This window comes from Coturnix japonica, chromosome 1 (genome assembly GCF_001577835.2).
Source record: "Coturnix japonica isolate 7356 chromosome 1, Coturnix japonica 2.1, whole genome shotgun sequence".
Taxonomy (NCBI): Eukaryota; Metazoa; Chordata; class Aves; order Galliformes; family Phasianidae; genus Coturnix; species Coturnix japonica.
This window is the reverse complement of record NC_029516.1, coordinates 18,912,326-18,937,949: the sequence shown is the minus strand read 5'-3', so window position 1 is coordinate 18,937,949 and position 25,624 is coordinate 18,912,326. Positions and strand designations below refer to the sequence as shown.

At 35.2% G+C, this 25,624-nt stretch overlaps 1 protein-coding gene across 2 annotated transcripts in view; it reads right to left on the bottom strand.

The window, feature by feature from the left end:
• Positions 1 to 25,624, bottom strand: part of GRM8 (glutamate metabotropic receptor 8) — a 314,741-nt gene that overhangs the window by 89,844 nt on the left and 199,273 nt on the right. For both annotated transcript variants that reach the window (XM_032442703.1, XM_015852739.2), the window contains exon 6: positions 17,474 to 17,674. In XM_032442703.1, coding sequence (XP_032298594.1) covers positions 17,474 to 17,674 — 201 coding nt within the window. The remainder of the gene's footprint in view (positions 1 to 17,473; positions 17,675 to 25,624) is intronic.

The window sequence follows — 25,624 nt, the reverse complement described above, 5'->3', positions numbered from 1 at the left end:
CAGACAGCCATCTTTGATGCCTCATTTCCCACAGTTGAGTATCAACAAAGAATATATGAAAAATCATCCTAATATAGAGCCTCATCTGTAAATGTAAAGGGATATTATAATTCTACACATGCACTGTCTGTGTGATGTTATGCAATCCAGCGTATGCAGTCCAGAATGAGAAAGGGAGGTGATCCATGAAACACTCACATCATTAATTGTTGTTAGCCCATTGGATATGCTTCAAGAACTCAGCCTTCAATAGCCACGTTAGATGAGCTAACAAAGGATCAGTCATTTAAGAAATTAGACCTGTAGTCAGGGTGCTGTTATGATTTGCATGGTTCTTATGCTTATTCTGATATGGTAATGTATTAGAAACAAGTAAAAATTGAATAATAAATTAGATTTTTGAATAAATGTTTAAATAGATACAAATCTCTCCGTCTCTATAAAAATAAAAATAAAAAAAAAAAAAGAGAAAAGAAAAAGTAGCTGTAGCTTATAATTGGAAACAGGCAATATTCTTCTCTCTATATATTTTTTAAATATATATATATATATATTTTCATCTTAAAAAAGCTAGATATAACCACAGTGGAATGAAGGTTACAGTATTACTGGAAATCTCAGCTGATGCATCAGAAAAAGAGACAGACAATGCAACACACATCAATGAAAAGATAAAACAAACAGTATTATGTAGACTGAAAAGCTTTATTGAAATTCCGCAGATCTTGTGTGTTATAGATAATTCTTTATAATGCACTGAATGTTGCCAGACATGAATGTTGCCCAGATTATGGGTAATTTTAACTATAAATTAACCTTGTTTTTAAGCACTACTTTTTAGGAGAGATGCTTTCATGAATGACAATGGACAGGGTAATATAAATTATTGCAGATCAATTTGCAATTACAGTTAATGCAATCCTCACTAGATGATATTGCTGCAACAGAAATCTTCAGAATAAATTGTGCCAGTGCAAACGAGGCAGTGATTGGCAGTCCTTTCTTAATTATGGCATTAGGTTTAGCACTTGTGTTAATCTGAAATTCATTAACATGTCTCCAGGTACCACTGGTTAAATCCAGTTTGCCAACAGGCAGATTCAGCTCTGAAATTAGTGCTTCAGAAAACCTTGTTTACTGTCTGCTGTCCTCTGGAGAAAACAACTACAAAAACACTGAGGTCAGGTTTCCTAACATGTTGTTTGGATACTAGATATACAAAAGGTAAGATGTGTTTTGTGCTAGAATCATTTAGCTACAAGTAAATCTCTTATTTCTTTGAATGGATTTTTACTTTGTCTTTTTATACTTTACTAATACATTTCATTATGTTGCATTTTCAGGATCAATAGTTATTCTACCCATAGTAATCTCTGTAGGACATATGGACAGAAATGCAAATAAGAATAAAAGTTGCAAACATTTTTTCAGAAATGAATCATGCTAATGATCCTGCTATCTTTCTTTGACAATTAAGTTATTTACTTTACAAGTAAATAATAACAGATATAATCTCTCTGGATTTCAGACTTTAATTATATGGGAAATGACTGATTAAACTTGAGAAGATTTGAAGGTGCTGGATCGTAAAGTGGACAAGGAGCTAATAAAAAAGGACACCAAACAGATCGTGCTACAACTTTCTGGGTATTGGTGGGTTCCCAGTACAGTTCCTCACAGACCAAGCAATATGATATGACATAGCAGAATTTGGGTAGTCTTGAGAATTAAGGGAATAAAAATAAAATGTGTAATCTGATGCATTTACAAGCTAATAACTATAATGTTTCTAAGAGAATGGAGTGCATATGTTTCCAGATGACAGAAAATAAATATAGTGTTTACTATTTCATATAAATCTCATCCTGGGTTCCTGTCTTTGTCCATATCCTCTTCAGGCACATTAAGAAGGCATTATCTGCCTTCATAACTCCATCTTCATAATGCAAAATTATTTTTATGTCATATTCTTATCTCTAATGTACTTACAATGAGATTCTCTATTTTATCCAAACTTTTCCCAGTCTTATTTTTTAGAGCAGTAAGTCTTTCAAGGATTTGAGGTGGATCTCGTCAGATCCCTAAATAGGCCATCACACTAACTCATGAAAGACAACCTCCTATTAAACTTTCAAATTAATCTCTTTTAAATCCAGTGTCCTGCATTCTGTCTACATTTTCATTCTGATTTCTTTCTCAGTCAGACCTCAAATGATTTTACATACATTTCTGAAAATACATTTAATTCTTCCCAGGAAATCTTTGGTTATTTGCACTAAACCAGTGTAACTTGTGTAACCAATTTCCTCATTGCATTTCTATACCCATGATTTTCAGAGTCCTTCCCATTTTTAGCAGTGTTGACAACTGACAACTAAAAAATTGCATTATCTTATTGTGTTCCATAGAGCCTCTAGATTAAATAGAATACTTTTCTAGTGCACCTAATTATTTTTCCTAGTCAATCTCACCAGATCACTTGAGTTCCAAATAATAAGTGATCTTGGAAGCAACAGTGCTTGCTTCCATGTACAGATTTATTATTTTTTTTTTCTTTTTTGTTGTTGTTTTGTTTGTTTAATATTCAGTTCCCCAGCCTTGTCAACACATCACTTATTGTCACAATCACTTGCCTTACTGCTGTGCAGAGATGCTATATACTTGGTATTTATATGCTCTTAACATTTTTCTCTACTGGCTTACTAGACTCTTTGAAACCAATTGTATTTCTGCTCTTCCAGGTGATATTCCTTATTTGTATTTTTTCCTCTCCTCTTTTCCATTATAAGCTTTATAACCTACAGCCTTTTTCAGTTTTAAAGTTGTTTCCATAATGGTGTAATTTAAAATCTTTCTTGACAAGGTGCATATTTGTCATGGTTTTGTAATTTTGCTATCAGTATTCCACATCATAACATCATGTAAAGTATGGTTACTTGTGTTGAATGTGTAGTCCATAGAAGAAGACTACATATCCCAGAGAACAACAGGGTTAATGATAAGTCACGGGACCAGGACGCTGTATAATCTCGTTCCCAGGCTGGAGTGCCCTCCTTTCTTCTCTCGAACTTCTCGGAGAGTGGAAGCTTCCAGCCATGTCGCCTAGAGTTCACAGTAGGCCTCTCGGTTTTCGGGGACTCTCTCTCTCTGTTTCGTTCAATTTGTTAGCCTCAATTATATTATATTGTTTATCTTGTATTTCGGTATCATATTTAGTAAAATAAGTTTTTCCTCCTTAGATTGTCGCTGTTTTATCCCACTCCCTTTTTCCCCCTCCTTTCCGGGCCTGGAGGGAGGGCCCACGGGGTGGCTTCCCCTGTCACGGGCATAGGTAAATCTAAGTAACCCGTGACAATATTAACCATCTTTTTTCAGAGTTAACTCTTTTATTGGTAAGGAGATTTTATAATTTTGAATTGTGTTTATTAATATCAGCACACTGTAAGCCTATACAATCTCTTTGTATACGAGAAAGAACTCCATACCAACTCCTTCCCCTTACACTCATTTTAAAGCAGACACAAAACCATAGACTGATGTTCCTATTAAATGAAGTAATGCTTTCTGCCAGTCTTGGTAATTAGATTAACATCTCAACGAAAAGTCTTCTTATTGCGACTTTTGCAACAACTCTACATATCTGCCCTTTCTTCTTACATCTAGTGGACAATGCTCAGTTGACACAATAATGACAACTCATGACTTATTCCTAACTTCCCTTCTCAAGTTCATTTTTCCTCTGACAAATAGAGTACTGGATTCTGTCCACCTGTCTTTAGAAGTCTGTACCATACATATAAACCTGATACAGTTTTCCAGATTTGTTTTGTTGTCAGCAGAGGCATCTCTACAGTACAATTCATCTGGCTTATTTTAGACAAGTAAATGATTCAGTGAACCATGTCCCACTAAGTAACTTTCTTTCCATTCAGTGCAAATCAGTCTCATCGACTACTTCATGTGTAGACACCCGTACTGTAGATATCTAATGTGAAATAAATTGAGTTCTATTCTTATACTATTTGGCTCTATAATAGCTAAAACTTATGAGTCTCTGTGTCACTCAATTTTTATATTTGTTTTCCCTTCCACTTTATCCAGTTGTATGACATGCACAAAACAAGGTGAACTACACAGATACTAGCAGTTTTGCTACCATCTTTCACAATACTAAGAAAAAACTGCACTTTTCATCACTTACATCATCAAGTGTCCATACTGTTTGCTGCTATTTCTCATGAGGGGAAAAAAAAACAAAAAAAAAACCAAAACAAAAACAACAACAAAAAAATGCTGTTACAAATAGCCCTTGTCTCTAATCTATCCTCTGCTCAGTATTTGTAACATGTCAAGCTGCTGAAGTTATCAGTCCTTCTGGTTTTCTCTGCCTAACCTTATTACTTTCCATCATATGATTCAGGCACCAACATCTGACCCTGTTCTATGGGAGTTACGTTCATTTGTTCTCACCCTCAGTGCTTTGTCCATGGCTTTTTATTATTGCCAGGTTCCATTATCCTTCTACACTTCCATTCTGAGAATCTCTCTTGTTAAGAATCTGCCTGGCAATTCATATCAAGGTATGTGCTCATTTTTGTTAAATACTTCATTACAAATCATTAGCAAGTCAGGACCACAAAGCTGAACAATTTACACTTTCAAAAATATTCCATTGATCTGGATGCGAAGAGTTATGGCAAAAGAACCTCTAAGCGAGGACAAAGAAGCAATTGTAGCTGTAACAAGGCAAAAAATCATGAATATTTATAGCCATCTTTGTATGAAGAGTAACAGATGTCTATATTAAATCTTGAAAATAAAGGTGAATGTTAGTAACAGTAGATCTGTATTCATTCTTCATATATAACCTTCAATTAAAGATCTGTATGTAATCTCTGAAAACACTGAACCCCATGAGGACTGTTTCTTTTCTTGACCACCTCCCATTTAATACATATGAATTTATGAGGTCTACAAGGCCACAGACCCTAGATTCCACAGTCTGAAATTCATCCATATGAAACAGGAAGATCTGTTTTACAGGACAAAGATCAATAACAAGGAAAACATTCTACTGACCTATTTTGGTGATCAAGAACTGTAGTGAATTTATTTGCCTAAGAACCTTTCAAGTGGCACTGATTTGCACCTCTGAGTGTCTGAAGCATATAAAGAAGCTCATGTGAGGCACACAGATACCTTTTCAGCCTCAGTGCAGCTCAGATACAGAAGAGACTCCTCTTTTTGATTATGTCTCTGATCCGATCTGCCGTCTCTGGGCAGAACTCAAGAGAAGTAAATTTACAAACTCACTGAGATCATGGCTGCTGAGGGACGCAACTCTGTGGATATAGCACTACCTCGGCACAAAGAAGACTAGCCCACATTTCAGACAGGCTTGCCCTGAAGGCTTGCAATATTGGAAGCTAAGAGATTTCATTTATGGAACTAATTGCCTTGATGTTTTCACTCAGAATCACCACAACATAGAAACACAAGGAATCTTAAAAAGGTCAATTTGACTCTAGAGCAAATCAGCTGAAATTAGGAAAAACCCAAACATTTATCCATAGCTGGAAGTAAAAAATCATCAGTGTTCTTGGGTTTGCAAACATCTGCTCATCCATTACTTGCTTTTTGTTTTACACATTCCTTAGAATTTTCTGACTGAGTGCATGAGGCTCAGGACAACTCACTATAAGAACAAAACTGCGTGCATTTTATGCTCAGGTGAGCAAGAAATCCTGCCTAAACACTTCGTGCATGAGCAGTATCTCTTGCTGTTAAGAAACAATGAAAGTGCAAAACAGAAAAAAATTATCAGTGTGTGAGCTGCAGTAAGTATACGCATAAAGGAAGATCAATACAGCAATTTGTAACCATCAAGAGCTAGAGCCTTTAAACATCAGCTGGCTTAGTAGAAACTTTCCCACAGTGGCTGTATGTCAATATAAGGGTTATTTCTAATCACCTTTAGTTGTTTTTCTCCAACATGATAAGCACTGGACTCTCGTATCCCGAGGCTTTCTTTTCAGATCTCTGGGTAGGAACTTGGAAGAACCAAGGCAGAAACTGCACTAAATAAACCTTTCAAGTTTGCAGACTGGTATGTTCTGAGGAGTCTAACTGCCCTGCAGCTGCATATCTCACACACAGATGATGACTTGCGGTTCCATACATCATGTTCACTTTCCTTTAAATGCATAATAATTCCTTCCAAAAAGTGGGACACAGCTTCCCTAAATGACCATATTATGAGTAGTGACTTGATGCTACCTAAGGATATATTTACAAAATGTGATTATGTGTGGCACAGGAGTAGTGCCAATACATTTTTGTCTCTCAACTCAGGATCAAACTATACTGGAGAAAAGCCAGGGTAGGCCAGAGTGGCTGCAGGGCCAAACAAGTAACTCAAATGCTGATCCAGCTGGAGCACTGAGAGAGCAATAATGTGTCATCTGTGATTATGTTTGCTTAGCTTTACAGTTAAAGGAAAGCAATCTACTATTGAAGTCTCCATGCCCCTATTCATTAAGATACAACAGAGAACACTGTGGGTTTCTAGCCATTTAAAGAATTTGATGGGTATATGTGCATTGAACATTGAAAGAAAAGAAATTCTAAGGAGGTAGCAGAACACAGTGCACAGATAACAAAGAGCAGTTAACTTTCCACCGAGTTTGTATAGAATGGCCACCTTTGCCCACCACACGCAAACATGGACTCCTTCCCCATTCCACTGGAAAATATATAGCTACAAGGGGAATACTTATTTATTGAACAGCAAAGACTGTTTCTTACTGCTTTGTTCTCCTACTCCTGCAAATAAACGTATGTGACAGACAGCACAACTGGATGCCTTCCAAGCGCATAGATTGTCTTCCTGCACAGAGCAAGTGCAGTATATCAGCTTGAAGTGACCCCTAAGTGACTATGTAATGCTCATAACAAGGAATAGCAATTTTAAGTGTTTTCCTTATCTGCTTGCTTCACAACTGACTGTGATTTTGCTCTAGCCAATTTTTATTAATTATTTAAAACTGTTAGAGTGGCTACCTTTTAGACTTTATTTCCAGTATCATTGATAAACATAATACTTTTGCATTTTAGTGGTTAGCTGAAGGAATCTCCTTTTTCACATAAATAGAAGGTGATACTTGTTACCTACTTTTCAATACATATTTCGGTAAATTAAGTGATGCTCCATTTCAAAAAATAAAAAAACAACAGTGAACTAATTTAACAAAGCAGTTAAATCCTCATAACCTCAGTGCATTCATCTTGATTCAGTGGTATGTAATTCTTCCAGGTACTGGCAACGTCTGACTGTAATAGTCATTGTTAACTGCTGTATGACATGGCATTTGCATTTTATTGTACACCAGAACAAGATCACAGAATAAAGATTACTTCTTGCAATCATAACAACCCTTTTCATTAATTAGTTAAACATATGAATAGATTAGAATAGAGAAGAATTTCCACTTTGTTGTTGGTTATACTAGTAAACTGCAATCATTAATTTCTTTAGCAATTTCAAATCCTTATTTATCTTAAAACCCAAGGAAAAGTTACAAGGAGATAAGTAAATGGCATGAAAACACAATTGTAAAAAATTACTCTAGGAATAGAGACATAAATCTATTTCTTGAAAAACTGCAAAACTGGTTTTTCATACGAAATGGACTTACCTAGTCAATCCCAACTCTGTGAAAATTCTTTTCATCAAGATGTTATCAAAACAAGCTGTATTTCACATATTTGAAGGATATGAAACATGAAAGACAGTCATTTCATGATAGAATGACACCTGACTTGCTACTCATTGAAACAACATAAAAGTGAATGATGGAGTAATCAACCAGCAGTATTACATGAAAATTCTTTTTTGTTTCTAAATGAAAATGTTCTCACTTATATTAAAACTATGATAGCATATTGATAGTTTCTCTATCTGAGTTTATTTGGTTTCTTTTTTTCTTTTTCTTTTTCATTATTGAACAACAATAAGTAATATTTGAAAATTATGCTAGCTTTTCTAATACTTAGTCCCAAGGGGTAAATTGTAATTTATCTTCTATAAAACAGCAAAGTTTCATTTGAATGAAAACCAAAACCAATTTAGACATAGATGATAGGCTGCTTCTTTCTTTGCATATGTTGTATAAAAACAAAACAAAACAAAACAAAACAAAACAAAGAAACTCCAAAATATGGATAATCCTACAATGAACTAAGATTTCATGCTTCTGTACTGCCTCAGTAGAAATATAGAGTCTAACTGGTTTGTTTCTCATTTCACTGTGTGTTTTTTTGTTGTTTTGGGTTGTTTTGGGTTTTTGTTTTGTTTTGTTTTTGGTTTTTGTGGTTTTTGTTTGTTTGTTTTTGTTTTTGTTTTTGCACCTCAACACGCACATATTTCCCTTATTTCAGATTTTAACCCAGAGTTTACTTCTCCATTCTGTGGGGTATTTTTCTGAAAAAGTAGTTACAGATACTTCAGCAGAAGTATCAGCAGAAGTACTTTTGGCAATATTTATTATACTGCTACTATCAAAAGTTCCTACAGAATATGTCTAAATTGCATCTGCAACATGCTTTAAAATTTCTTCTGGTCTGGCTGACTGAGTTCAAGCAATGACATCTCTCTTAGTTGTTTTATTTTCTGTTGGATCTATTTCAACCTTCTGTGTTTTTGAATTTTGGCATAAGGAATGTCTTCTGCTTTTTCTTCTGCTTTCTTTCAACTTTTGTTCTCTTAGAAAAATGAGGATGGGGTGGCACTTAGATGAGCTACCAGGAGTCAATTTGGGTAGGATTTCTAGGAATTCTGGTGCATGACTTCGGTCTCTTTTGGATTAAGTATTAAAAATCAGATCCTTTATTTTGTGAACATCCTAATCCTAGACCAATAGGAAAAGTCTTGGAGGAACAACAAAATCAATGTTTCCATCTGCCTCATCACAAAATAGCATTAGCACTACTACATTAAATACTTCTAATTCCCTTCTGGAAATCTTCAGAGGAATTAATTTCTTGTCTTTGACTTAAAATAGAAGGGTTGTATTGCATCCCTTTTACTCACACTGAACACTTAAAATATAAGCAAGTCAATATCAAATTTATCTATCTTGGATATAAATCTCACTAATTGTAACAGGTGGGTCAAAGGAGGAAGCTATCATTACTCTTCATGATCTGATGTGTTAGCTAAACTCAAATCCAGTTTTTAAGCCTCTGAAATGTATTTGAGTCTCATCTGACAATCTTACCATACATGAAGAGCTCAACTACCAACAAATAAAACCATACTTGAGTGCCAGTCAAGCTGCCAATTTGCTGATAGAAATGCAAGGAATACAGAGAAGTGCCATTTTCAAATTTATCCAGCTGTGTAGGCTCCTATAACTTGGCTTAAAATTGCTTAGCCTTCCATGTAAATCTACCAGTAAAGAATCTCTCTACTGAAAGCTAATTTTTTATTAAATGCTAATGTAATTATAAAAGTTAATAACCTAATGAAATTGGCACAAATTGAAAAATGTTAACAAAGATACTTCACTAATGCATCACCACTCCAATTTTGAACTATGCGCAGAATCTACAAACCAAAATCTCTACTACAAATGATTTTACTCTAAATTATCAAAGATTCAATTTTTATGATGGAGATCACAGGAGAATTTAAGATAACCGGTCTCTTTATTTAAAATAGAACACCTCAGGTATTTGTGGATCAAATCCATTTTACCTGAAGCTCAGAAGGGAGAGATTTGGCTAAGACTATGGGGTGCAACATTTTGGGCTCAAACTGCCCAACATAAAACACAGCCTGCTGTGTGCCTAAAATGACTGGATACCTTAAGCCTCAGGAATAGCAGCAAATGCTTCCTCTACCAAAGTAAATTAGAGAAGCTTCTAAGATAAACTATCTTCTGCATATTTAATATTTCATGCTATTAAAATGATTTAACCAGCCTTTGAGATAATCTCTCTGACTCATAGTTTCTTGAGGTAAAATGCACAGAAGTAGATGAGTTGCTATGGTGCCTAAATGCTAATGGACAGGATTGCTCTCTGGTAGCCTTTAGAGGTATCAGCCTTTCCCTTCAGCTGTATGGAGAGCTAGACACTTCCTTCAGACTACATCAGCTACTGAAACTGAGGCAAAACTATTTGCCTATGAGGAGTGACCTGAATCTCATCATTTGCTTTTAAACATCATGTTTACTTTGCTCAGATTCTCCCTGGTTTTGCTTAAGATCGCATCTGAGTACAAGATTTAACATGTCTAACTTGCTCTTGAATCCAATGCTGCTTAACTGTAGACTTAATTTTGGTGAATTCTACATTTCCCTAGAGGGATGATGATGTAGGCAATGTCTGCTAATTATAAAATTATTCTCTCCTTGCTGTAATTTCTGCTCTAAGGTATTGATTACCCGACTTTTCTATCATTCTCTCTAACATACAGAAACTGTTTTTTTCCTCCTCATATGAGAATCTAAGACTTGTCAAGGCAGCTTAACTGACAGCAACTTCTCTGAAGTATGACTCTGTTTTCTGTTAGTTGCTTACAAGATATTAATAGTTAGATCACTTCTTCCATGAATGAAGTCTAAGTGAGGCTTATTAATAATAACAAATATCCTTCATGGAATCCTTGCTGCTTTTTTTTTAATTGTATTCTCTTCAGTGTGTTTATTTCATAAGAGAACTGAAAAGTACTGTAGGGGGATGAAAAAGTTTCACACAATTCTGTCACCAAAGCACTGAAAAAACAATTCAGTGCCCTTCATGGCTCTCCTTCTGGCTTGCAGAAGTCTTGTCTTACCAAGTGGGCCATAAATCAATATAAAGAAACATTAATAATTAGTACAGACATTCTCACTTTATTTTATGGATTTAATAGGGTATTTCTGATTTTACCACTCCAGTTAGATCGACAAATAAAGATATTCCTTAAAACATGTGGCTGGCCTTCTGCATGGTAATTAAGGTAATAAGCACATCTGAAGGGCTTAATAACTAGACAGAACTGTAGCTGTGATGTTTCTTACACTGACTAAAAGCCAATAATTATACATGTTAAGGATTCCATTTCTTTGCACCCAGAGACCTTTCCACTCAGAGTGGCAAGAGTTTCTACTGCTTTTCACTACAGCTTGAGTTTTTCACTTCATCTTAGCAGAAAACTGTAATATATCTGAATATCCTGCAATACCTTATGAACTAGACCTTGTTCTTCAAAATAGAGAACTGACATCAATCATGCTCCACATCGCGTTTTTTTAAGTGAAGCAAATATATTGCTCAATTAATCAGTACTTAAGATCCATAAATGACAAAAGCATAGTAACAAATTACATTTACTTTTAGGTTCTACCTTCCAGATTCACACTTTGCATTTTCATAAGCTCTGAATCACATGGAGTTGTGAGGTACCTGAGAATCATAGCAGCTCTGAGCTTTGCCCATTACACATATTATAACCATATGCGACACAAGCATCTTAGAGTGATTCAAACCACTGTGCTATTTCAATTTCTTGTACAGACACCTGAATTAATTCCATTAAAATAATTAACATGACAAAGTAGAACCTATTTGAAATCATCACCAGTTAGAAATGAACAGAGGTAACTATTTCTTTCTTCATTTCATAAAAAGGCACAGGAAACAAGATATTAGGATAGTTTTTAACCCCAAAAGAACACAGCACCAGTGGCATCACATGATGATAAGTGTTTCTGACAGTACAAGTCGCTAAATAATGAACTTAACTAAAATTCACAGATGTGTTCAAATGTATCAGAAAGTTGGTTTTTTCTCTATCTGTAGCTGTAGATTTGAGCTCTTAATTAAAAATAATAAATTAGGAGAATAGCTCCAGTACAATTTAAGTGGGACATTTAGTTCTATTGTGCTTAATGCCGTAAAAAATGTCAAAACATGTCAACTTCAAAGGGCAACCACTTTAAAGCTTCTGTTTTAATGATAAATAATGATTTGAGAATGCAAATTTTGTACTTAGTGAAAGAATAGAGAGGTGTCAGCTTTCTTGAAGAAAGCATTTAAAACTGTCTGAGATGACTACTAAGTCAAGATCAGATTAATGCCTTAGAACAGATAGCAGTAGCAGATGGATTTGGTAAACAGCTGATCCCAAATTAATGATTTTCTGAAGGATTCAAAATTCTCCATGAGGAATGCAATTCTTCATTTAAAAAAAAAAAACTGCCCACTATAGATAATTCTTTCTGGGAAAATATATATATTTATATCAGTGTACAGTGATCTTTGATTTTTTCTACAGAATTGTCAATGCTTTGTTTTAAGTTTGCCTGGCAGCTTCTATTCTTATGTTCTCACTGTCTGGCACCATCCTAACTCTTTAGGATGAAATTCCTTATGTTTGCTTTATGAATGGGAATGATGCTTCATGTGCATGAAGACAAAATTATTCTTTTCTTAAAGGCATTTGATTACCAGATTTATAACACAAATAGCAGCAAGGAGCAGCAAATCCACACAGACTATGAAATTAGTGCCAGAAGACTAGAGTAAATGTAATATATATTCATTTAAAACATTTAAAGCAAGGGTGAGTGCTCACTTTTCTTTATTATTTGTTCTGTTGGAGCTACAGAACCTGAGAGTGGCTGAGGTGGGAAGGAAGCTCTGAGATCACCTAGTCCAATCCCTCTGCTTAGAGGAAGGACAGCTGGAGAAAACTGTCATCTTTTGAACATCTCTGAGGATGAAGACTCCATTACATCTCTGGTCAATCTGGCCCAGTGCCATTGTAAATTTGTCACAAAACACCAGCAAGAAATACAGTTGTTTTACACAGTCCCAAAGACTAAAGGAAAGGCTACAATCAGAATTGGAATTTACTGTCTCCTTTTTACCAGAAGGGGGAAGTGATGTTACAGTGAACTCCGTCAGAAACAGACACTGATCTAGGCATTGCCAATAGAGGCTTTCACCTGTTTTCACCTATTCTCTGCTCCCTCCTAGCTCCTCAGCAGGGAAGATGCCACAGCAAGATAAGTAGACCATTAGTGTAAATAGATGGATAGATAGATATACAGACAGGCAAGCAGACAGACAGATGGCTGCCTGCCTGTTTGAGAGAAAGGGTCAAGTTCTGCCCTTACTTTGAAATATAGAACGAGAGAATCTTAATGCATGTAAATATATTGTGGTTTAGTGTGTGACATTTGCTAAGTATTTATCCTTGGACCAGTCACAGTGTATTAATGTAAATAAAAATATATGCCCAAAGATAGGCACAGAATAGCTACATAGCACCACATACTCGCTCCAAATTGTTCTATATGGAAAGAATGAGTTTTCTTCTGTAAGAAATGCTTAATCTGAGTACAATCTGAGTAATGACTTTTGTTTTAGAATTCAACCATGAATTCTGATCTTCTGAAGTGGGACAACAAGGAAGGGTGACACTGATCAATCTTACCTCTCTGTAGTTTATTCCTATCCAAGAAAAAGCACAATAAATCCTTTAACTAAAAATAAAACCAATCACCATAGAACAGCAACAAAAGAACACCACACTTTGAAACACTTCCAGCCTCTACAAATGCAGGTCTCATTACTGATAAAAGATGAGCATTTCTCATTAAAAAAAAAAAATAATAATAATAATAATAATAAAAATACTCAGCACATGCTAGGGTAAAAACTCTTAGAGGACCTCTGCTTATTTGTAGGCAGAAAAATGAAGTCACAGTAAGAACACAGTAGAAATATGAAAGGAGATCTACTGAGTCATGACACAATTAAACCACGACAGATTGCTATTTATAAACCTAATTTACAGAAAAAAAACATATTTGCTTTAGATAATTTTAAACATTAAAGACCAGTTCCACATAAATATCTCATGATGTTTAGATACAAAAACAGGCAGGGAAGAACTTCCAAATGTGGCACCTCTATTTAAAATGATGCTATTGAGTGACAACATATTCACTGGTTTCCAGAGAGAAACCAAGATGAGAAGGAACATCAAAAATCTGACATCTCTAAGTAGTCTTTGAACAAATAGCTGAAAAGGATTGGTTTTGGTCTACCAGCAAGAACACAACAATCTATATAGATTGTGCCTCAGCGCACTGGCTTGGAAATATGAGTCTTAAAATTTATCCCTTTCTTAAAAACTTTTAATTTCTACATACACTGAAATAGGCTGCAGAATTACACACTAGTCATTTCTTCTTCTATGAACTGAAATTAATAATTCAAATGCCTACTGTAAATGAAAAGCAATTGTTTATGGACACTACGTTTTGATTGTTCTAAGAGAAACAAGGATAGTACTAAGAGAGGAGATGGCACTCAGCAGTAATCCAGATCTCAAGTGAAAATAAAGCTCTGTTCCTTTCAACTGCTGAACTGTGATATTTTCTGCACTTAACACAGAACTGGCAGAAGAATATTCAAGCAGAAGCAAATGTCGTATCAATTATATCAGTATACTGTGCACTGGTGGTTATTACCACTCTAGTCATGAAGGTGTCATGGAATATTACACAGACTAATCCTGCAGGGGTGTAAATCTTCTTTACCATTTGTAAATAAGAATAAACAAAGTAAGTAAAAATCCACACATTTCAAAGCAACTGATTGCAATCAAAAACAGAGCAATACCTCCAATAACCAGAAATACACATTTTCTTCCCATTGCAAGGACTGTCCATAAGGCAGAAAGGGGTCCTTCATAATACAGGTCACAATTTGTGAGATGAAACTCACTGACTTTAATGTAGGACCATATCAACTGCAGTTGCACCCACACATTGCCATACTGGTTAAGAAGAATTATTATAACCCTAAAGCATAGTAGTTTAATTCTAAAACATGGATAATATTGCTTAAGCCTAAGAAAAGAACTTTTTACTGTGAAGATTATCAAACAGCGGAAATGATTTCTAAGAGATAATTTTGCAGGATTTTTCATACTTGGATATATTTAAAACCTGACAGGTTGTAGACCTGAGCAACCTGATGTAGCTGAACCAGATCTAAGCAGGGGATCTCCAGGGGTCCCTGCCAACTTCAGCAATGCTGTGATCCTTTTACTACCAGGACAGAAAAATGCTACTTTGAATGGCTTTCAAAGCCAGGGTTTCCCTTTCATATATCAGCTCACTTTTAAAATACTATATTAATGATGATTTGAACGTGGAATTAATGTCAAAATTAACATACAGCACCACAATCACCGCCCCCTTCACATAAGGTCTAGCAACCCACATACCTATTTGTCTCTGTAAACCAAGTCAGACACAGCTACAGTGCTTTTCTGAAGAGCAGGAACTTGAGTTTTATAGGAAAAGGCACAGGACCAAAGACTGTCTTTTGATAATGCCTCCCAATTCATGACTTCAAAAAGGGAAATACTGGATCATGTGATAAACACAAAAAATTGGTACATGGGTACATAATGTGGACAAGCCAAACACAGGGAAGATTTTATTCGCCCCACGAGACAGACATTTAAAATCACAGAAACATTGTTCTATTTCTTCTTCCCTCTTTCAGTAAATCATAGAATCATTTGAATTGGAAGGGTCTCTTAAAGGTCAATTAGTCCAATTCTCCTGCAATAAACTCATGGCCAGATCACATTGCTTAGAGTCTCATTCAGCCCAAGCTTGAGTGTCTGCAGGGATGGGGCATCAACCACCTCCCTGAGCAACCTGTCACAGTGCTTCACTACCTTTACCAGTAAAATAAATAAATAAATAAATAATTTTAAACATCCTTATATTCAATCTAAATCTTCATTCTTTTTAGTCTGAAACCATGTTCCATTGTCTTACTGCAACAGACCCTGATAAAGAGTCTGTTCCCTTCTTTCTTATAGCCCCCATTTAGATACCAAAAGACTGCTACTTCAAAAACATCCTTTTTCATTAGTGTCCAGAATGTTCAATCCAACCCTTTCATCTCCCCTTGTTGTTTCAATAGTCAGAGAGTGAAAAAATCAAGACAGTTATTGATGAAGTACAACAATCTGTAGGGTGGAAAATGTTATATATAGTGCATACACCTTATCTTTTTATGCTAATCTTTCATGCTAACCAAATTAAAATTGATCGCTTTCTTTACACTTTAACAACACAGACTCAAAAGCATATGTGTTGTAAATGTAGATAATTACCACTGCAGACCTTACAATCTGTTCCCTACCTCTGTCATCATAGCAACATTCCCATTTGTTTGCTACATATTTTGTTCCAGGTTTTCTTTGAAATCACTAAAGAATAATTTTAACTCCCATCTTTCTTCTGTATTCCTGTAGACAGGGATTCCCTTTTTATGAATGTTGCAGAAGAAGATTCAAAAGAGGAAAAAAAAGACAAAACTGTGAACTACAGCCAATATTCATATCAACCAAATGGTCTGGTACATTACCTAGAGCAAAAAAATGCTTCCACTTGGAAGCTAAATTCAAAATGACCTTGTACTTTTTTCAAAAAGGCTGGCAGCTGAGGTCACAGGAGTGAATTGTGATAGACAGTGCTTCTCTCTATAGTTAGAAGGCATTCCCAGTATGTGAATTACTGCCACACAGGGGAAAAAAATAGAAAGAAAAAGAAAACACATCAAAGAACACTGTTCCATTTCCTTGTAAAATAATGGGAAATATAGCCTACAACAGCTAGGAAATTCACAAAACAATCTAAGTTTTCAGCAACTTTATTTCACCATCAAATATGTTCTACCCTTTTCAATTCTACATTCATAAATTAAGCTTGTTCTTTATTGGTCTCTACTGTTGACAGCATAGGAAATAGTAACTGTATTTCTCCAGCAGGCAGATCCCAGCTGCACAGAATATTATGTACTGTTGTATAAAAATATATATAGTAGTTGTGTTAAAACTGATTACATCACTGAATGAAAAACAATAATAAGGAAAAGCAGCTGTAACTTCTAGTAAGTCTTTTAATTGAGATTTAAACACATAAGCTGAAAGAAAATTCCACTATTCAATTATGTAAGGAAATTGTTAACAGCAATTTCAAGAGAATGAAATTTTCAAAAGGGTATATTTTCAGTTCATTCTCTTGTAAACACATGAGCAACTTCCATTTAAGGATGTTAATCTGTCAGTAGGACTACGAGTCCTCAACTTGTTTCTATAATAGCAGCTTTTCACTGAAATATTTTGATTGACAGATTCTTATTTTTAACATCTGCATCCTGTGGGAGCAGCTTAATGTTAAGATGAAAAATACACTTGGGGTTTCAAAGCAGGTGGAAAAACTCACAGTTCTGACTGAATGAGAACTGCTTCTAATCTTGTGTTTTCCACTGTGCCTTAAAGTATCCTATATATAGAAGAAAACACATCTTGTCACTTTTGAAACATGTAAAGAACAAGAAGGTAGGGAGGGAAAAAAAAAAAAAAAAAAAAAAAAGAGTACACATAACTTACCATTAAAGTTTACTGCCCGGATATAGGTAAGCAGTTCTTTACCATCAATTGTGCTCATCCTTGGACACAGACCGATATATCCAGGACAGAGATCTTTGTGCATGTTATGTAGTGCGTAGGCCATGGAATATACTGCGTCAATTACAAACTGAACTTTTCCTTCTTGCTCATATGCTGAATCTCTTGCAATTCTTTCTAAGCCTAAGGAATAAAGAGAAAAAGAGTCTGTTTATTTCCGTTTGTGTGCATGTATGTGCACAAATCCACAGTAGAACGTAAATGATCATAGTCAGACAAATAGGTAAAGTCAGGACTCTGCTATCCATCACCTAAATAAACAAGACAAGTTAAGGTATGGCCATCTGGTTCTGCCTCTAATCCTTGTATGCTGTGCCAGGTACATAAATGCTACGTTGAGTCCTGGGTTGGGAAAGAGGACAGAGCATTTCATTACAAAAAATATATATATGTATTTCTACAATCCAGTAGAAATCCACTCCACAGCTTATCAACTTTCATTCAATAGCTGGTTGTAGTTATTTATAGGACACTTCTACAGTAGCCTGTCATTCTATTTTAGATAAACTTAAGGCTACCTCAATTTTTATCTATGTCTACTGCTTGATAAAGATTATTTAAACATGTCAGGGAAAAAAAGCCGAATGTTTGCCAAGTGATGTGGCCATCTGTCTCCATACTGAAAAGTGCTCATTCTGAGACTTTTCCCTGTATTTATTGCTGAATTATGTTTCACGTTGAGAGCTACGCACTGTCTGCTGTTTCCTACAGGAACATTTTTCCTACAGTAGGTATACAGAGCGAATCAATACATTATGAGATTTTGATTCTGCAGGGATTGCCCACATTAATCATCTAAGTGCAAATCCAGACATACCTTTTATGTTCAGCAGTAATAGCATCAAGTGGAAAAGTTAAAGTCCAGGAAAATTATATTTTAGGTAGACAACCAGCATGCCCTATATGCAAATTCAGACACTGGTTTCTAAGTCTTAGCATTTTCATTTGCAATGGGAAAGAGGTCTCTGCAGATCTCAGCTTGAAATCTGCTCTGCTGATGTCTACAGCCAATCTCCCACTGACTCAGTGAACACAAGATTAAAACCAAGGTTATTTCTCCTCATGGGATAGTTAAAAACCAACCAACCAACCAAACAACAACAACAACAAAAACATAACTTCCTTATTTGTTGTACTGACCATGAGAGGAAAGCTTTGTAACTTACTACAAATTACTCAATTGACACTATACAAGGCATGCTATCTAATGATTGGCAAGTAATTAGTAAATTGTGTGACATTACAGAAACCAGGCAAATAGAAAAGCATTTCCTTGCACACACTGAAATTTGCACAATTACTTGAAACACACTGCTTAGACATGACAGTGAGATTGCAACTCTATTAAATTACTTCATTTGCAAACTAGCTTTCAGCAGTAATTGACAGGCACAGCTCAGGATCCCTCCCTTAATTGTTCCTGCCTGGTGAAGACTGCCAGACAAGAAGTGAAGGGCAAGGCTTACAGAACTGCTGCAGGCACACAGCAGTCAATAACCCACATGTGTTCCCAAGAGCTCCCTCATCCTCTAAGTGGGATGGCCAGGACAGAATATGTGTGAAGGAGATACACCTCTTTTTGTTTCCAAGCCAAATATAATTCCCCTCACACATCAGACAGACAAAGATGTATGTTGAAAGGTGGAGGGCTGGTGAAAGACAGAAAGAAATTATCTTCTATAATAAGTGCTAAGCCATAGAGTCCTGAACACTACAAATACTTCTGTAAATAAATCCTAAAAAGTGGTACAAAAGAAAAAGAAATGTGTAATATAGTCCCTTGCATTTCACTGTAGTTTAAGCATATGCAGGATTTTTATACTTATTCCACATTATAACATTTCACCTTTACTCTTCAGCAATAATTTATCATATAAATTACAGGAACTAATTTTTCAAAAACTAATTTATCATATAAATTACAGATTAAAAATGAATATATTACCACTGAATATGTTTCCTTAATTATGAGGGGATGAGCAACATCACAGAATAATCACTTTCAAATCTAGCAATCTCAGAAGGCAATAGAAGTCTCTGCTTTCTACACAACAAACAAATAATTTAATAAAAATCATTTCTTTTTGAAGTTTCTCTTCATTTTCTGTTTCAAAATATAAAAAGATGACAAGAACTCATCAGCTTAGAAGTCTGCTATATCTGATTACATTACATATAAGCTATACAAAGCATACTTACACATACACACGCATACACAAGAACAACTTGAAATTGTGTAATTAGACACATCTCATAACAAAATTCCTTTATGCCTTTTGATGATCACTTCAATTTCTAATCTCACAGTTTTTACTCCAAAAGGAATTACTGAGGCTGCATAGTTGGGGGGGATGATGACAACTCTTGAACTCAGACACCTAATACCTACTTGGTCTGACAGCGTGCCAAGAACTGAGACAAGAACTGTGCTGACATCATTCCTCTGTACTCTGATTTCCAAACAAAGGAAATTCAAGGAAAGATAACATGATATTTTCCAGCGGGAATTCCAATCCAGCTGCTGAAAAGTGCAGGCTTGTGGAGAATTACAGCAAGATGTTGAAACATAGCTATATGCACTAGTGTTAACAACTTGGGCTGGAGATGAGCTAGGAGAGATGATGCATCACTAGCCCAGGAGAAGTGTCAACCTTTCCTGTCTGTCTTTATTTGGAATCTATTTCTGAAATCCTGCAGGGAGATCATCAATGATCCCAGAAGAGCTTGGAGAATGTTGCCACAGCTATTATTGCATTTCCTGAGCAGGAGTGACATGCCAGACTACTGCAGGTAGTATCATTACTATAATTTGTAACCATTTCCCCCTTTGCTTCTGGTAGTACCTGTACTGCAGGAATAAGCATTTCCTGCTCAGGAAGTTGGAACTTGGCTATGAGAGGAAAAGGTAACCAACAGAAGGTGAGATGTAGATTAGGTAGATATGTTTATGAGGGAAAAAGAAGCACTGACATCATCAACTCCTCATGCATGAATTGGGAATCAAAATACTTCAGGGAACAAAACAATTTTATTTACAACAATAAATTATGTCTTGATTAAAAATTTAATAACACAATGTAGTAAATAAATAAAGATTAATGTAATAGAGCTAACACAATGAATTCATACTTGGGTGATAGTATCACATGTGAGATACAAATGAAGCATCTAAAACTTACTTAAGTTGTTGGTCTCCCCAGCAGGTGACCAATCTGCTGAGAGATAAGTGTTATACAATTCACCCGTGTTTTAAACTGGCTTTTAAATATTGATCTTAGGGCACACGTAGATGAAACTTTTGCAAATGCCAGTGGCAACAGGAAGAGCACAGAGCAGATTTCTTATTTCTTATTGACTTATGAATAAATAAAAAACAATTATAGATAAGGCAAAATTGGATATGCCTGTTTTATAGTTTGTGATATAGGAAATTTATTAATTGTTTATTAACTGCAGTGTTCTAGGAATTCCCCATTTGCTTTGTATTTCCCATCAATATTACTCATGTTGTCTTACCATGTTGTCTTATCTCAAATCTATTTGCATGTTTTCAAAACTACATCATGTATGCATAGTTAGAATTTTATTTTATGCTACTTGAAGACCATAGTTTAAAATTAAAGACGTTGCATACAACAACTAGTTAGAACCCTAGACTTGAAGCTCCTGATAAAGGCTTCATGTACTGGACAGCTTGAGACATGGGAGTGGGGGTCCATTTAGGATAAATAGAAATCTGTGGTATGGGGATGTAGTGTACACGGGAATAGGATCCTAATCTTGGTAAAACAAATGACAGAATAATAATAATAATTTCAGTTTCCAAGCTTAGAAAATTAGTGCAAAGACAAAAAAGACAAGACACATAACTAGAGCACCACTTGGGAAATGAGATGTTTCAAAGAGGAGTCTTGCTTCCCTAATTATTAACCAACTAAAGGAAATATTCCTTTTTGAAGTCTATCAGCAAACCATTTTTTTTTCAACTACTTTTATTTGAGCCATCTTGATTTCTAATATTTTAGATTGTTACTCAAAATCAAAACTCAGTGTTCTTAGAAGTGTATACAAGAACTATCATCTTTATTAATCAACCTTAAAAATACCTATTTTGATTACTCAGTGCTTACTGGTGTCCATGATGGGTTTGTTGTTGTTGTTTTTCTTTTTATTAATCTCCTTTATTATGATTTTATCTTTGTTTTGTTTAGGACTGACTGGAGCACAATTGGCCAGCTCACGTTTCATGTTAAATTCAAATATTGGCTCATTGCAAGCACTCTTCCACTGTTTTTGGTACTGATACTTCAAAGCTTATAAAAAAATCAATATTAACAGCTCAGAAAACATGCAGCCAGCTCTCTGAAAACTCTCACATCTAAGTTATAGAAAATGTCTGTTTAAAAACTCACTGCTGCTGCAATGTGTCGTGGTCTTTCTTTTAGCTGAAATGGAAATTACTTGGTCACTATCATCTGGTAGGGCTACATCATTTATTTCACTAACCTAAAATATTAATGCAATATTTTGATCTTTTTAGGCTATTATTTATAGACTTCTGCTTGAAAAACTCATTTGAGAAAATTGTAATTGCAGATTTCCATTTACAGTGTTTTAATCCACTTTCTGTAATGTTTGCTATTACTTGATTTATGTATCTTACTCCTAGGGTGGTAACTTCTGGAAAAATCGTTATTAATCCAGAAATAAAAAATTATTAAAAAAAACCAAACAAACAAATAAAATAAAATAAAATAAAATAAAATAAAATAAAATAAAATAAAATAAAATAAAATAAAATAAAATAAAATAAAATGACACAAGGCTTGTATGTCTTATCCTTCAGTTAGAACAGAACAATGTGAATAACTGGCTTTCCAGTGACAGAAATTCTGCTGCAGAATAGTTGGAATCTCCTAACCATCAATTCACTACCAAGAGTGAAAAATCCCTTTCCAAGAGTTTGTTTTTCTCCTGCCTTCCCACAGTGCCTCTCTTCCCACATCTCCTCTCACATGAGCTGAGCAAGAAGTCTTTCAAAAAAAAAAGCTTATTTCAAGCTTTTCTAGGGACTGATGTGATTACTACTCTCTGGGAGTAATAGTGGGAGGACAAGTAATGTTGGGGGCATAAAGTGAAAATAAAAATGATTAGTGAAAATGATAATACACAAAATCATTACCAGTGAACCACAAATTCTATTAGATTCCCTTTACTGGCATTTGTTCTATGCTCAAGAATAACTACGGTGCAAAGCCAGTTGGTGCATCTGTGCAATTATTTATTTATTTATCTATCTATTTATTTATTTATTTACTTTAGACTCATCTATTTACAAGTCTGGATGTTGGATAGTTAGTAACATTTTGTCAGCTCACAGTTATAATTCACATTTTGTACATTTTACCTCCTTTACTTATATACAAAACAGTCTTAGTTAAGCTACCCTTGGTAGCAGACAAAATTGAAGATAAATATTATTGTGTTGAGATTGGTCTTTCTTTGCATGCCAATCATAATCACAGCTAAATCACAGGCACTCCTTAGCTCAGACATGATAGTTTTCTATTTGTCAGGATTTGTAAGAACTTTCCATCTTTGTAGCATCAGTTTTTCCTTAGAATGTTGTCATCTGTAACTGTAAGCCATTTTACAATCTCAGCAGGAAGCATGAGAAGTGTATATTGCTACCTCTGCAGTCTACCCTGATTATTCAGCAGCTTTCTTCACACATTACAGACAGTTTGCTCTCCCAGAACAAATAATGCAATAGAGATCATCATCTCCAGTTACTGAAATTCAAGGGGATGATGTACTATTATGGTGGAGGAGTTGAGCTTTCTAGTAGCCACATGGTAACAGTCATGCTTGATTTGTGCATTGTTAGTCCTCAGAGAGCCTCAAAAAATCTGTAGCTCTTCTGCAATAGTAGAATGTCAGTTTAGAAAGCCATTCAGAGAGTAAGTTAAGGATTATATCTATTTTCTCAGCCATTCCAAACAAGAATTTGAGAATGTAAAAGCCGTGATAGTGAAAGTTTGACTCTTATTCAACAACTGACAGATGAGATACCATGAACTGTTTGCTGATGTAATTTTTGAAAGGTTATGTTTTAAGCCAATTCACCAAAATTAAACATTCAAAAATACATATGGAAGGACAATTGGCAAAGGTCTGAGAGGGAAAATGAAAACCAGTTTTCCAATCTCTAACTAAGACAATGTGGAGATTTAAAATAGTTCCTGCCCACAAGACAGCTCAATTTTCAAACACACTGTAAACAAAATAGCAAAAAATATATATATATATTTCAGGTAAGTCATGACGTTCCAATAACTTTCCCTTTAACTCCACTTTAAATGAGAAACTACATCTTTTTCTTTGCCTGGTTCCTTAAATGGAGCACTTATGCAGTTCCCTGGTCATAATCCAACAATTCATGCAGATGAGCTGATTGAGACACTCTTTATTTTGTGGTGTGACAGTTGCATATTACCATCCAGAATGTGGATTGTCATTCACATCACTGTCAGTGTTGCTGAAACACATCACCCGCCACCTCACTGTGCTCACATCCACTGTTTGGTCTCCATAAACATTCAGCAAACACTTATGAATGGCAATGGGTGTGATTTATGCCGCATGGAGGAATTTGGTGCCACACCTTTGTTTCATATTCACTTCAATGTCAAATGCCATTCTGTCAGACTGCCCCTCCGCTGCCATCTGTCACACAAGCAAAAGAACATATACTGGCAGCAAGGTTCAACCTCTACTGACATACCACCTGCTTCTGTCTATGGCATCATTACTTTTGGAGTAGCCCTTATATATATCCAAGTTGAAATAAACTAATTCTAGTCATATTGTTTTTTTGTTTAGTTTTAATTGGGTGGGTACTTTTTGTTCTTAGAGGCAAGTAGAATTCACAAAAACATTTTTGAAAAACAAAATGAAGCTGCATTACTCATTTCTCTGCATTAAGTCTCTAACAATAATTTGAGTATTCTTACTACAGTCCACAACTTTCCCTTTTCTACTTACTGTTTTTGTACTGCTTAATTGTAGTTCCTTGAAACACTGTATAAAAAGTTGGAGCACGCAGGCAGTCAGAACTCTCAGACATTTAAAATTTTAGTTCACTACATCTGACAGTGGCAATATTGTGTAAAATACTGTCTTGACAATCCAAGATTTTCTTTGATGTGTATATTTCACTAAGCAGCACTGACAGCAATCACATAATGATTAGACACTGTTGGATGTGGTTTCCATAAATCTAGATAAGAACCATGCCACACATGTTAATCGAAAAATGCATCAAAAATACAGTGAGGTAAATAATCTCTATTTCAGGTACATCAGTACTAAGTATTAATAGGGCTGTCTGTATTGAAATACGTAGTTTAGTGTGGACAAAACTCAAAGCTACACATAACATTTTAAAAAGTTTAATGTCTGTATTATCAACAGACTGCAGCTTTTAAACTGCAGGCAAAGAATTATCAGTGCTATAGCAGGAAGATATTTGCCCTCCAAAAAACAGTTGTCTGTCAGACCTCCATCTATTTGTACTGGTTCTGGCTTCAATACATCTGACAGCATGGGAACACATATCTGTTCCAGTAATACTTACAGGAAGGAAAAACAAAACAAAAAACACTGCAGGAGATTGAATAAAAAAGAGAATTTCAGTATTAAGAAATTAATAAATCTCACATTACAGTAGGTTCTGCTAGATTTTCTCCAGAGTTTATGGCTGAAGAGCAAAACACTGTCAAATATAGCAAACTTATTTATTATTTGTTCAATGTATATAAGGGAGAAATTATTCATGATTAAGCTGGAGTGACACTGGAACAGGCTGCCTAGAGAAGCTGTGGATGACTCATTATTGGAAGTGTTCAAAGTCAGTTTAGACGGGGCTTTAGGCAACCTGACCTAGTGAAAGAGGACCCTGGCCACAAAAGAAAAGTTGGAGTAGATATTTAAGGGTTCCTTCTAAACCAAAACATAATTCTATGTATTTGCAGGTTTCTTAGATATTTACAGAAGCAGCTGCAAATGTAAAAC